Here is a 15,414-nt window from a genome sequence, read left to right as displayed (position 1 = left end):
ACAATTTTTACACTACTCACAGACATAAATGTGGCAGACTAGTTCTGACACTGATATACATACAATTCAGAAAGCAGAAAAATCTAAATCCTTATCTGAGCTTTTCTTCTCCTATATATGTAGGGTTCCGGCAACAGATGATCTGCAGCTGCTGATTATGCTCAGCAATACTACATAATTAAAAAGAAATACAATCTGGTTATAATTTAGTGTGCTTTCTCCCTGGCTGACATAAGTACCCAAGAGGTTTTGAAGACTACTTTATATCTGTACATGTACGCCAGAAACAAGATGTTTTCAAAGCTGTACAAACACTATGTTCTCTGTCTTCCTGGACTGGCCTCAGCTTTAGCTATAAAGTTATTTTTGGCATACCTCTAATATTTGTTTTCCTTAAATGCACCTGTCACCATGAACCTTCCTCAAATTAAGACTATCTTCCTGATTAAGTAGGCTTCAACTAATCATTTACATACCTGATAGTTTAGTGATTACTATGCTCAAACACTGAACTGTTGCCATTGTAGGGAGACTTGAAAACAAGATGAAAACTTAACAAGAGGGCACTGCCTGGCTGAGTGCACAATCAGCCACTTACTCCTATTTAGCAACAGAGGTTTTGAGTTTGACCTATGCCACCTGAAAGGCTAAACAAGTAAAGAAAAAAAATTCCAAGGAAAGTAGACTTACATTGAGGGGGGAGACTAAAAGCAAAACTTGTTGCTTTAGCAAAACCAACAGTGAGTTGGCATACGCGAGCTGTGTATAAATAAATTAGGTGGATAAACACCAAGTAAAAAGAGCTATTTAAACAGAACAACATTAGGCACAAAACCCAGACAAAAATATAAAACATCTCTGAGCTAGTCATAAATAGGTACACACATACTGAATAATAGGGCTCCAAAAATCACCTGACAGAAGCAGGGCACAAAACCTAGCTACTTTTATGATATAGCTTGAAGAGTTCACGTAACAGATCTGATGTGGCTGTATGTGATCGTAGCGACCTCACTGACCCAAAGGCTTCTTTCTGCCCTATAAATGGAAGCAGCGCACACCAGCGGCCTGTGCTGCCAGTTCCTTTGAGATGAGATCTTTCTCCCGGAACAGCACCACAAAGCTAAGGTCAAAGACTTGATTGCCTGATGGGAACTTCCTAATACGCCCCTCTAACTGGAGAGCTGACGCTGAATCTCATAGGGCTGCAATGCCGTGCTCTCTGCTACCTGCTAGAGCCTTCTCACAGGAGAAGCATGGAGAAAGACTGCCATTCTCCTTTCAACAGGCACCCAGATGTCTTGCTGTGACTGTGGAAGTATCTACTACCGTAGCAAACTAATATAGTCCCTGAAAATCACTCTTCAAATATGGAGTGTATTCATGACATCTTTTGTCTTAACTTCATCTTTCCTCTATCTTGTTTGATGGGATGATTTTTGAAGTGATTGAATACATGGGAACTTCTTCAATCACCCTGTTCATGGACAATTTGATTCTGCTGAAAGATACTCAGCTTCAGTCCAGTAACTGCTGTTTCCAAGACGGGAGCATACAGAGGTGGTAGACGTTGGCTCAGTCTACACTAGAAGTTTGCTGCAGAGATCTCTGACCTTTGGACTTTCCCCATCCAATTTGTACTACATTGTTCTAGGGAATAAAAATTACTTCCATCCCAGACAAAACCACTGGATATTCTAAAACTGAAAGCACCCAAACATCACTGGTGTCCTTAAAAGGAGTAATTTGACTTATAGGAGGAACCAGAATTAACTGTAACAAAAGGAAGACTAAAAACTGCTATTTAATAAGACCTCAGAAATGCAAACTTCTGAATAAAACCTTAAGTTTGCAGAGGTGTGCTGTGGGCATTGCTCTAGAACAACATCTGCTTTGATCGAGGTTTTTAGCGTGTCTGCTGTTTCTCACATAGAACAGCATTCCTAAACTTTACAGTTTAAAGGTTAAATTTTTGGCATAAGAAATACTTATAGCTGTATTTGACTGTAGGAGAGACTAATGCTTTCAGGAATATTATGTAAGCCTATATATATTCCCTTAATTATTTCTCAGTGATTCACATCTAAAAATAGGCAAAAGATCAAAGATATTAAAACATTTTCATACTTCATCTGATATAACACTACATGGAAGAGGTTTTGTGTTGTGCTTTCAAATGCTTTCAAGACTTACAGTCTTACTAGAAATCTTTAAAATCATAATCAAGGGCTTCTAATTTACCGGTTATTGTGGATAACGGACATACAGTAAAAGGAGCATAGTGCTCCAGCAACTGGATACATGGTCAGAAGTGCAGTCCCATTATAGGGGGGTGAAGGAATAAACAAGGGAAGTTAAGGTTTCAAGAATCTGGCAGTTCACACAAAGCTTTTGCTAACAACAGGAAGCCAAAATAGGGAGACAAAAAAAAAATCCTATGCTACATGCAGGTTGAAAGCACAGAAGGATCGCTATGCTGTTTGCAGACTGAGAGGCTATGTGCTAAGTGTGCAGTGTTAATGAACCTATATTATTATTATTTAAAATTACCACCTACCTTCTCTACAAGTAACACAAATATTTACATTCACCATAAACCATGCAATTTATCAGAAACATTTGAATGACTTAAATTACCTGGATGAGGTCTTGAAAATGGTCCATCTTTAGCTTGTGTAACTCCAAAACATAAGAAAACCAAAATACTGGCAACAATACCTCTGAAAGTGAAAAACAGAACAAACTGTTCATATTGCTTCATCTTCCTAATGAAATTGTAATTTATATTCTTTGACGTAAAGAATGTCTGGTCTTTGTTTCTTAACTACTAAGCATGTCAACCATAAGTAGGTGACTTTTGGAGATTATATTTCAGGGAAACAGGTATAAATTCCTATACTTTTAAGCGTGGTTTCATGACAGACTGTCTCAAATGCCAAACTTTAGCCATCCGTCCTTCTCCCTTCCTCCTCAGTAACTGCATGCTTCCATTGCTTCCATTTTGCTGTCATTTACTAGTATCTGGCCAGCCAAGCAAGGAGCCTGATCTGGCTGAGAACTCATCCAGCAAAAACAAAAGAGCAGTTCCTTGATCGACATGATGAGCCTTAGCCTGCAGGTGATCGTGAGATGCACAAGTCAAATGCTTCCCTATGTCTTTGAGAAGCTTTCATGCCCACTTTGTCAGAAAGACACTTAAAATTTAGCAGTGAGAAAGCTCTCAAGTTAGAGAGCTTCTAATTGCTCCAGTAAAATGTCAATGAAATTTAAAAATGAACTGTTGAACTTGTCACCACTCCAAAACATTTTCTTAGTCGACTAAAGAAGGAGCCTGTAACACCAAACAGCCACTGGTGCTATTTCAAAAGCTAGAACTATAATATAGAGCCTAACAGAACGTAACAGAGACATTAAAGAAAAATAAGAAATATCAGACCATGAGCCCAAGTATACTAAAGACCCACAATGTCATCCCAAACCCCTAAGCCCAGACCCGCACAGTTTTGTCATCCTCAGCAAGGCAAGACCTAAATAAGGGCTGCCGCAGTCCTGCTGTCTGCCTCCTGGAAGGAGGCAGAATTTTCTGCATTACCAGAATGAGATGGTACAAGGACTGCTCTGGCTGAAAACTAACCTAGGAAAAAATAAACTTCTATTCAGTTGGCTTGGCTCACCTCTCTCCCAAGGAAGGAACACAGCAGTCCCAGTTAAGGCTAAACCATCAGCTTAAGCCAATGTGGAACAGAACCCTTAAGGGCAGCCGGAAGGCTCCAGGAAGAGATCCTTACTGATCAAGCAGCAAACTAAGCAAGTAACATTCGAGATCCAGGATTTGAAACCCACTGATCACATACAGTATGCTTTTCAATAAAGTTTTGTTTTGCAAGTAAAAGAAAAATGAGAAAATGCAAATACTCATGTCTGAATGCCTGACCCTTGCCATCAGGAACACCACTCCTTCAGTATGCAGTAGAGACCTCAAGAGACTGAGATGCGAGTTAGGTGGGTGAGGTCTGGAATTTAATTTCAAGGTACCTAACATCAACTTAAAATTCTCCTGAGATTTTAAGTAATTGAGATTTTAAACATCTTACATGCACAAAACGGCATTTCTTTTTCAGGGGGTGCCACTTGTTTTTCAAGAAGATAAGACCCCATGGTCTATACTTGGGCACGTTCCTTTAGTCTTAAAGAATGAAACAGTATAATGCAATCCAAAAATGCTCTTTCTTCTACATCTGAACTCCCAATAGAACTTTCATGCTTTCTCATATTACCTGCTTAAGAGCTGGCTGAAGAGACAGATAATTGAGAAATACCTCACTACATTGTAGGATAAGTGTAGGCCACATTTGCAGTAAATGATGCAACCCTTGACTGTAAATAAAATGGCTATGTTTGCAGGAGCCACAGAAAATACCCAATAATTTTGCTTTTATTAAGGAAATGTTACATACGAGAAGTAATAGTAGACTATTCATGCTTTAAACATTTCAAAATCTTATTTCAGAATAAAAACCAAAAGGATTTATGAAAACTATTTTGCGACATTCACCTCTGAGTATAAAAAGTTTCTGCTTCCTGAAAATAAAAATGGGTTCTACTTAACAGATGCAACTCAGTTATTTTATTTGCTTTATGACACTGGGAAGCACAACAGAATTAGCTACCGAATGAATCAAAGATGAAGATGCTAAAAAAGTTTCAGCTGATCTCAAATGAGAATATTCTGCATTTTGAGTCACTAGTCTGTATTTGGAAATACCAGGACTACAAATTTACATTTACACAGAATAGTCTGCATTCTGTATCATGTAACAATGCACATCTCTTTGTTCACTATCATTATGCTCAGCCATGAACCAAAGTGTCCAAGATCATTGTTTCAGGCCTTGTGAGGGTAATTTTCCCAAAGCTGGAGATGACATGAATCTAAATCACCACAGGAACTTACAGTTATGTTCCTTTCTCTAAAATCTACTCTCAGCCAAACAGCAGCTGCAGCAGCTGTGCTGAAATAAGCTGGAGTTTCAGCTATATTATTTTACTTCAAGTTCACCATGAGAAGTTTTGAAGAAAATAACAAGTTTGCATAATAACCATGTCAGATCCATTATCTTTTTTTTCCCTGTGGTAAATAAATTTCTCCCCTTAACATCATCATACTGCCTCCTTATGAAGCTTTCAAAGCCTAACCAGCCTGCTGGCTTACCACGGCTTGAGGGAAGAACTTCTTTAGGATTTGGGGGCGACGGTTCTTCGAACTACCCCTGCAGGCAGCCTGGATGGATGCAGCTAACATATCTTCCTGGGCTAACATATTTTCTTTAGCAGCAGATAGTAAAGCATGCCTACAAAAATAATTTTAGCACTTAACCAAATAAGAAAGGGCAAACATGGCAACAGTTTCATTAGTGCAAACAAGCTATAGCTTGTGTTATTTTAAGAGTTGATTCAGAGACACCAGACAATGAAGCTTGTCTGTATCTGTATATTGTCCTTTGTTCTAGGCTCTTAACAAGACAGCTCCCACTCCCTGTCCCTTCCCTGGCTGTATCTACAGTAGCATGACTGGTACAATCCCCTCAGTGGTGTCACAAGCTGAAGAACTGGTAGACTGGCAGATGGAGGTCTAGCCTCCTTGTTACCTTGTTTCCTCTGTGGGTGTTCAGCAATAGGAGGTAGAGATCATCAACTTGTAAATACACATACACCTAGATTTGTTACCATGGCTGAGCAGTTATTGCCAAAAACTGGTGTAGAAAGGCATCTTAGAAGTGAGACTGTTTCATGGCTTGAAATTCAATGTACAACCCTAATGCATACAGGATTTTAAACCTGAATGTGTTTTTTATATGGACAAAATATTAACATTTTTTCCTAAGAACGCCTACTCAGCATTCAAAGTATTTTGGAGATGTGGATTTCTTCCACTGCTATTGTATGCAAAGGAGGTTGCGGAATATTTATTTAGCTACCCTCAGAGCTGGAGCTCAGTCCTGTCAGCTCCTCCTGGGTGCTTAATGGCAGAGAAGTTGACAGTTGTCAGACAGGGTGGACTATTTCAAGGCTGCTTTGAATGCTGTAGGAACTGGGTGAATAAAAAGTCTCATCGATCAGACAGGCTTTGGAGCGCAACATCTCTTTGGCTAAGGAAGTAAATTTTCAGCTGTCTCTACAACAGAGGCAATCTGGTCACATATCACATGATCACATCAACATTTTTGTGTATGATCCTAATGAACTTTAACTAGATTTACATATAAAACGTTTCTATAAATCTTATCTTAAAAAAATAAATTCCTCCTTTATTTGCCCTAACATGCTGCAGGAAGAAAAATGGCACTCAAATGTCAGCATATAAACAGATGCAAATATAAACCTTTGCTATAGATACCACACCCCATGACCTCACAGGTTCATGTTCTAATTTGTTTTTTTGTCCATCATTTCTCCTGATGGCTTATTGCATGAATCCAGCCACTCACCCTGCCCTCAGCTGCTTCTCTAAGTGACTGGATGAAGCACTTTTATAGGGGAGAAGACAAGAGCCTCAGATGACTTCCTATTGCTTTAGCTAGTCCAGGAAACAGCAACAGCAGCTAGCACAGCAGTTTGTATACTTTGCTTCAATTTAATCATAGAATCATTTAGGTTGGAAAAGACCTTTAAGATCGAGTCCAACCTTTCTGCTCTAAGCACCTAATGCAGTTCACAGGCACTATGGCACCTCTCAGCAAGAGCTTAAGAACAAAGAAGGTTTAAGTGTTTGCAAGCATGTATTTAGACTTTGCACCTAAGCACCGAAACACTGCTCCACTGTCATTGTGCAGTAGTTGGAAATAAAAAAGCATGACAGCCAGAGACACTGCTCACTGGTAATAAAACTACTTCTGTTCGTTAAGCAGGCAAGTGTTCCCATGAAATATTTGCACACAGTGACAGCCTCATGCAGGCTAAAATTTTAGATCAAAATACACAACGGCTTTACGTTAAGGCTGAAAAAGATCTCCGGGTAGGATAAAGTATTTTAAGTTATGGAAGCAAAAATAAAAATCTGTGAAAACTGGGGATATGGATATACTTATGCAAGTTGTGACCATCTCACGCCTGCTCTGAAATGCCTCTTTTTATTCAAATGTACACTTAAAAAGCCACATAAAATTGGTCAGGAACAATGAGATATGAGCACAGCAGGCACACAGATGCTAAGGAAGGTAAGGATAACGGCTAGGACATGAATTGAGCTGGAATCCTTCATGCTTAATGGTGATAAACTTGGCATAGCACTTACCTCAAAGGCCTCAGAAAAGAGATTTAATTGGGACCAGACAGGAGTTCACTGAAAATTGACTCAGCATAAGGAGTGTGCTGAACAACACAGACACTTCCATCCATTTTGTAAATCATGGCCAAGGCAACAGAGATGAAGCTTAGGAAAAGTCCACGGGACTTGTGCATTATGTCTGCATTGATCTTTAGCTTGGATGTAGAAATGATTTGACCAAATTAACTACCATCTCAGACTTTGTCATGTAGCATGAATGACTGTAGCAATAGCGTAAGGGTGCAGTATGAGTGGAAACAGAGATGCATTCTTCAAAACAGATTAACGTAAACCAGTATTTGGAAGACCGTATACAATTCTCAGGATGCTGCTTTTCAAGTATTTTTGCATCTAGATATTGCAGGCAGTATTCCACGAGCAGCAATGCAGAAGTGATCAAAGAACATTCACTACTCATTGCCTGTTATGATGCCGTTACATTGATTTTAACAACTGGGCACATTCTTCCCTGCACTGAATATGCAGAAAGCAACTTCTATTTCATGAAAGAAAGGCTAGTCTGCTGATTAATCTTCCCTGGTTTTGTTTTTATTAAAGCAGTAAAGGCTCTAATCTCAATAATAAGATATTCCACTGAGTCACCTTAGATGTGTATTAGTCCCTAGTGATGTGTCATCACTTCTCTTACAGCTTTTCCCCTTCTTTATTTTTGAACTGCCATTCCAAAGAATGTCACGCCACCATCCACTCCCCAGACTTGCTCGTTATAAATGGGAATAAAATGGCATTTATTCACACCAAAGGCTTGCAGAAATTTTCCCAGCTCCAGACAGGGCACTGTGTTCCAACTTGTTTCATTTCACCCACACACATAAAAATACAAACCCTCAACTCGGCACACGTGTGAGTGTGAATTAAATTAGCTACATCCATTGTGTAACTGACAGAATAACAACCAAGATCACCTCAGGAAACACCCTAATTCCTGCATCTCCATGACAATGAATACTATATCCTGAGTCACTTTAAAAAAATGTAAAAAATAGGAAGAAACCCTTTGACAGCAAGGGGGAAAAAAAAAAGCATTATATTTAAGCAACCAGACTGGCAGAAAACAGAATGATTTTCATGCTTATAGCACAGATGCTTTGCAGTCTGTAAGCATAGCCTTCATTTTTAAAATATACTTAGATTTTTAAAAGACCACTTTTCTTCCCCCTTTTTGTTCCTGACTGTATTTCTTTAAAAAGAAGAGAAATTCAACTACATTTAATCATTTTAATTACAGTAGAAGTGGACTACACATGTAAGACTCTTCTCATTCTTACTTTCCAAGAGTATCCCTCTGGGCTACAAGTTCTCATGTTAATTTTCAACAACAAATAATAATCTGTATTGAACTCCTGAACATAATTTTACAAAAAGCACTTAAGTCAGAAAAATTTAGTCACAGCTCACGTAACTTAGAAAGTTAGGTTATTTTAAGAAAAAGAGGCAGAATCATTGCCAAAGAAACGCAGCCAGTACTTCGAGGCTTTAGAAAGAGTTTCGTATTTTGTTCTAAATCACACACACAGCAGCCACCAGGTATGACAGTGAGTGACACTAAACTGATTAGAAATTAAATTCAACAACCAGCATCAAAGGAGCTTATAGACTTATGCTTGGTTTTGTCACTTTCTAAGGGTTGGGGCATTTAAACAAGTTAATGCAAAGGTCATTTGAGTAAAAGCGTGTATGGTAACTTGTTCATACAGCTACCTTTTTCTAATATACACCTTATAGAAACACTTTCTCAAATATTTACCTCTTTGTATTATAGGCTGTATCTTGTGGTGTTTCTTCAAGCAAGGTTACGTAGCCCAGCGCACATGTGAGGATGAACAAGACTGTTAAGGTATGAGCTCTCCTAAAAATTAGAAGAGAGAAAATTGACATCAGAAAGCAGAAAAAACTTTCATCTTCACCTGTCAGTGAAGCCTCAGTAAGTCTAAATACATAGACAGCAGTCAATAATACTAAAGAAGCTCTATGTATTGTACAGCACAGAAAACAGAATTTACAGTGGCACTAAATTTAGTTATCAGTCCATTGTGCACTAGCACGCAACAGAAGCCTACCACAAGAACGGATCTTCCTCATTTTCCCCCCAGTGCTCTGAGTTAAGGAAAATTTGGACAAACACTTGCCAAGTGAACAACAGCAACTTGAAAAAAATTAGCACCAACTGTGCTAACACTGAGATCTAAAAACCTCCAGATTTCTCTCCTGGTTTGTCAGGTATATGCTTGATGGTGCTGCTGCACAGCGCTATTTCAAAGCCTATTAATAAAAACTGCAGCAGACTGAACAGACTCTTAAGACTAAAAAGAAGGGAACTCACTCCAGACATGGGAATTACACATTACAAGAAAAACTAGTCATTAAAAAAACCAAAACCAACAAAAAAAAACTCTGAATGAGACCAGTTGCAATTGTAGGAATTAGGATGCTGCCTCTAGATGCCTTATTTCCAGTAATTCTTACAGTTTCATTCCATCTTAGATCTGAAGAGCAGGTACAGACTGACAGCTAGAGGTTTGTGCCTGCAGAACTCTATGTAGCCACCTCTACACAAGGGGTTTCGGCTGGAACAACCGTGTCAGCAAAGCTCCACAGTAAAGCTTGGTGGTTGTTTTTCTACTCTGTTAAAGTGTGCAACCTTGCTTGTGTAATATACTGGTACAGGCAGAACATTGCTAGTGTATATGGAGTCACAAGTTCTTGCTTCCCCATCCATGAGAGTCCATTTGCTTATACTGATTTTGGTGTGAAACAAAAAAGAGCTAAGTATACACAGCCAGACCAGGGAGTTAAGAAGAGAACTTACTGCAGCTAGTTGATATGCACACACATACACCTACTGATTACGACATACATTATATTCTTACATTGCACTGTCTGCATTTTTTTATTTAAAGTTGAAAATTCCTTTCCTAATGAGAAGCCATTTATTGTTTTCAGTGGAAAACTTATCTGACCTCAGCTCAGAAGCATGTGAAGTCTGGCCATTTAAGATCAAATTAAAGACACAAGTTATGTTTTAGAGGACTACACAACATCTCTTAATACAAATGATTAAAATAACACAGGTATAAAGCATCAAGCTTAGAGAACAGAAAAAACATGAATTAAAATAACTGTATGTGACAAGTATTTGTACATAGTGGCTCTTTTTACATTTTCTTTATATTATATTGTAATAGAAGCTAGCATTACATTTCCATTTTATGCCAAAAGACCAAAATTTGTATATATTCAAGTTGTACAGTGCATGATAAACTGCAGATCACCAAGGATTTCTGAGAAGTCCACTGACTAAACTTTCAGAGCAATTTTAGGTAGGTTACTGGATTTGATGTTTAAAGGTAAGGTAAGCGTTATTTTGAACTACAATTTCATCCTAATCCAAAACACAGCCACTTCTCACAGCATCCTTTTAATCCCACTGGAAAACACATGCAATACCTCATAAGCAGATGCAATCCTCTTCTGCCACTGCTAAAAAGGTGTTTGGCATTTAACACTATCCTTCCTTGCAGTCTAGAGGACACAGACTAACCAACTCCAGGGGGAAAAAAAAAAAAGAAAAAAAAAGGGAAGGACCCACAAGTATTTTCAAAATTTGCAAGGAAACAACACGTGAAAAAAAATACGCAAAGGCTTTGCAGCAGCAAGCTTCCTGCCCAACAGATGCACTTTCCCTTTGACTTGCCACCCAGGATGCCAAATAACAGGTGATTCAGACATCATATACTTAACATTCATTTAACAGACACGTGACTCAGTGCCTATTCTGTAACCTACAGTAGTTTAAAAAACCAAATACAGTCCTCTCAAAGGAGGCAGTACAGCAGGGGACTGAATTAAATGCTCTAATTCACTTAAATCAGACCATGGTCTTGTTTGCTGCATTTATAGATGTATATAATTAATACAAAAACAACCCATATTTTGATCATAGAAAAAGGTTATGGTAACTGCAAGGCTATGCATTATATTTTATGCCTTGTTTTATTGCTTACTTTTTTGAAACTAGTATCTAAGAGGCTACTAAAATAAATCTAGAAATGCTGTCTTCCATCTTACCATTTCATCATCTGAATGCCTATATGAAGTTGATTACTTTTTCAATGCATTGAGTGTCATGTAAATTGCCAAAACAACAGTTACTAGCACGGCCTCATTTAGATAAACACATCTAGAAACTCACCGATGGCCCAGTTTCATTTATCCCTGTGGGGAGTTTGTAGCAAAGTGAATGGTCAGTGTTTGAGAGCTACATGCACCCTGCTTTCGGTTTATTTTTGGTGCCACAACCATCAACTTGAATTTCAATGAGCTCCCCTGTTTAACGAGAAACAAGAGGCTATATATCTCATCATTACCCTTTTAGCTGTTTTCATTTCCAGCTGAAGCCAGATTGTCTTGTAGCAAGTTTTCAGGATGGTTAGTCATGTAAACGAATTTGCAGTCTAGCATGAAATCCAGAAGCCAGGATGAAAGACTTTATAGATTGGTTTGTCTTCTGGAAAGAGCAAGTTGGCAACTCTAACCAGAAAATTGCAAGTAGCAACAAAGTGATGGCAGCTGCTAGAGGTAGCAGAGCACCATGCAAACCTACCTGTCAGAAGGAAAAAAAAAAGAAAAACAAAAAAGGGCAAGCATAGATACACACCATATCTTTCCACAGCTTCAGAGTTAAAAAAAATAAAATAGAAATCCACAGTCATATGGAACAAGACAAAATGTGAAACAGTTACAGTAGCCAGAAGAATGAACAGCATACAGACGAACTTATATGAGTGATGTCAGTCTGGATGAATTAAACTGCATAAAGAGGGATTATTTTAGTCTCCACATACACTTTAAAATAACACAGCAAGAGGAAGACAAGACAACTAAGAACATCCCCAGCAAGGTAAGCATTACAGGAATTATGCAGAAAGGCTTTTATGTTCTCCTAGCCTGAAGTCTGTGGAGACTGAAAACGGCTAAGCAGACCAGGTATCTTCCCCTTGGAATCATACAGGAGTTCAGGCAACACACCAGAAGCAAGGGGGTACAGACTACAGCCAGTTCTAGGAGGTTTTATGTCAAAAACTCTGAGAAAACAGTGCCCAAAAGTATATGTGTACAAAAATATGTAAGACCAGGAAGGTCAAAGAGAATTCACAACAAATCCCAAACTACTAAAAAGCTGGAACATTAAGTAGCTTATTTTTCTGTCTTCCTGTACCTTACATCTAGCTCTTTCTCCATTTAAACACTCAGGCATTTAAGTGAAATAATTCAAGTTTTGTTTTTATAAAAATACTTGCCCTGCTAAATTAGTTAAACACCAAGTGAGGGCAACTTAGGCAGTCCAACAGGCAGCATCAGTCACTACACCTCTCCTGCACTGCAGTTTACAAAGAAATGGGGGCTTTTCCAGTGCATGGGATTAAGTTCGATTCTAACTTCTGTTTTTCATGGTAATTCATTCTTCTGTCATATTTAGAAACTGTAGGTTTTTCAAGGAAATTACTATCATATCTTTTATTTTCCAAATAAAGTCTATGAGAAAAAAGAGCTAAGGAAATTTTTAAAGTATCTCTTTTCTGGGGAGATTCAGAGAGATCAGCTCCCTGGATGGAAAGGAGGGAGTAATACCCCAGCAGAGCGGGCAGTGGATGACCTCATTCAGTCTCCAGTACAAACTAAAATGAGCTTAAGTGAATGGGACCACACCCTTATTATCCATTGCTTTGCATTAGTGTTCTTGTTTGTCATAAATGATGCAATAACTACATTAAAAACAGTAATAATCATTGAGAATGGCATGCAAAGGATTTATTTATCAATCTTTTTGTCACTTCTCTAAGTGAAACAAAATTCCAAAGACCAGCCAGTAAGTACAGTTTGCCTCTTTGCTTTAAAAAGTTGCATTAATAGCTACTGCTAGAGAAAGAATCTGTCAGCTAAAACAGCTAGTCCCATCTTAGCCTATCATCAACTTTTTCACAAAGAAATATTTTTTTTTCTTTATTCCAAATAATGGTAAAGTAATAAAAGCATTTCTGAAAGAAATTTTAAAAGATGAACGAATGTCAAAGCTCTCTACCCTCCATATACCAACGCATCATCTGACACATGCTGGGAATTCTAGAGAAAATATGACAAATAGACAGTACAACAAATCTACTACTTCAACAGCAGTATAGTGTTTAAGTTATTGTGAAGAATAAGATACAGGAAAATACAATAAAAATTAATAACAATTTAAAACTGACCAATATTTTGACATTCAAAATCAAAATTGTAATTAACAGGGAAACAATCCTGTTTGGATATAGAGAGGTTTTTGAAACCTTCAAGAAAAATTCAACCTTGGTCATAATCTTGATAATACATCCAAAATTAGAGACATGAAACTGAGACGGTCATGTTGCACAGGGCCAAAGCAAGTGGTCAGGCCTCAACATTTCAAAAATAAGATGTTAACTGCCAGTTTGTGACATGAGATCTCTCTCATCCACCTAGATCACAAAAAAATAATCAGTGGCAGCCAAAGCAAAGTATGTACTTCGTACGTGACACTGCCTGAAAGCTCCAAGCATCTACATCTGTAATGCAACAGAAACATGGCTGTTGGTTTTAAGCTGTAGGCTGCATTTTAAAATCTGTTTAAACTCTCGGAGATAATAAAAATGTACCTATTCTTAGACCGGTTACAAGTCTTCAGTACATCTATAAAGGTACATAACACTGATTAAATTTCTGTACATACTTGTGACACTCCAAAATAGTAACGTTGATTTTCCTTGCCATAAATTGGTGTGTCTCATAGAACAATCACTCAGTAAGAGAAGAACAACAACACATACCTTCACAGAGAAACTAGAACAATGGAGTAAAAAGCAAAGCTTCAACAAATTAGTCGTTTCCTTTGAAGAAGAAAGGCAAAGTTTCCATTCATCAGTTCTAGAGAGTTCACAAGTTAATCAAAGTTTGCAAAATGATCTGTTTTAAATATTAAACATTTTTATACGTTTAAACCTATTGAAATCTTTGTTGCGGGTTTTAGTTTAAAACAGTTCCACAGAGACAGCATGACTTTGCATTACAGATAACACACACTTTAAGGAGGTTTTTTTTTAAAAAAAAAAAGGCAATAATCAGGAACGAGAAGAAGGTGCCCTTACGCCAGATTTAACTGCATAGAAGCACAGAGCTAATTCTTCAGGCTGATGATTTGTTTTGTAAACTGCTGTAGAATTCAAGTCATGTGACAGCACTCTGATGAGCCAGAGTTCAAATGCCAGCATGGAAGAAGCTGTCTGCAGAGAGCTCCTACCATCCCAGTGTGCACTCACAAACACAAACTCTTTCTGTGCACAGGGTACACCACTACAAGGAAAGTGACTTCCTCAGGGTGAAACTAATCCTGCCATGCTGAGCCTTTGATTTCACCAGACACTGAAAACTCACTTGTATCACTTGTGGTAGCGGGGGGTCTGCCTTTGCACTCCCTCCTGAAAACCACCCCTAGGGACCCCAGGCTGACTCTCACCACGTTTTCCTCCATTCTCCTTAAAACTTCTGCAGCATGTTTACAAAAAAGAAACTGATACAGAGAATTAACACTAGCGTAAAGCCCAGCTGGGGCATTAAACTCCCACAGGGTCTCTGCACAAAGATACTTCTACACTTCTAGTTTACTTGAAGGAACTATGCAATCCCTTCCTTTCAGGAAAGGGTAATGACATTCTAATAACGCAATTCTCAGGAGACAGCTGCCCTCATCCTTGACAAGAGTTAATATGCCCAGCCGAGTAACGTGGCTTAGCCGGATTGCACAACTGCCTCCTGGATGTTCTAGCAACCGGACACTGCCAGGGCATAGCTAAACACTAAAAAAGCACAGGCTGGGTGACACATCAGTAGCCTGATGCAAGATTTCTCAGCTCAAGTTAAGCAACATGCTTAAACTTGGTCAATTCTGACCAGGTAGAGAATCAGAAGAGCAGATTCAGCAAATACAGAACCTCACCATGGCCCACGTTAAAGCAGCAAGCTTTTGGGGGGGGGGGGGGGGGGGGGGGGAA

The 15,414-nt window shown here is 38.5% G+C and overlaps 1 protein-coding gene across 1 annotated transcript in view; it reads right to left on the bottom strand.

The window, feature by feature from the left end:
• Positions 1-15,414, bottom strand: part of PTDSS2 (phosphatidylserine synthase 2) — a 43,945-nt gene that overhangs the window by 23,022 nt on the left and 5,509 nt on the right. Inside the window, exons 3-4 of the mRNA XM_010568074.1 lie at positions 9,096-9,197; positions 2,638-2,720 (exon numbers count right to left, since the gene is read on the bottom strand). Of these exons, the coding sequence (XP_010566376.1) occupies positions 2,638-2,720; positions 9,096-9,197 (185 nt within the window). The remainder of the gene's footprint in view (positions 1-2,637; positions 2,721-9,095; positions 9,198-15,414) is intronic.

Source organism: Haliaeetus leucocephalus, unplaced genomic scaffold (genome assembly GCF_000737465.1).
Source record: "Haliaeetus leucocephalus isolate CR32 unplaced genomic scaffold, Haliaeetus_leucocephalus-4.0 Scaffold236, whole genome shotgun sequence".
NCBI classification, from domain to species: domain Eukaryota; kingdom Metazoa; phylum Chordata; class Aves; order Accipitriformes; family Accipitridae; genus Haliaeetus; species Haliaeetus leucocephalus.
Note: the sequence above shows the minus strand (reverse complement) of the source record. Positions and strands in the feature narration are given on the sequence as shown.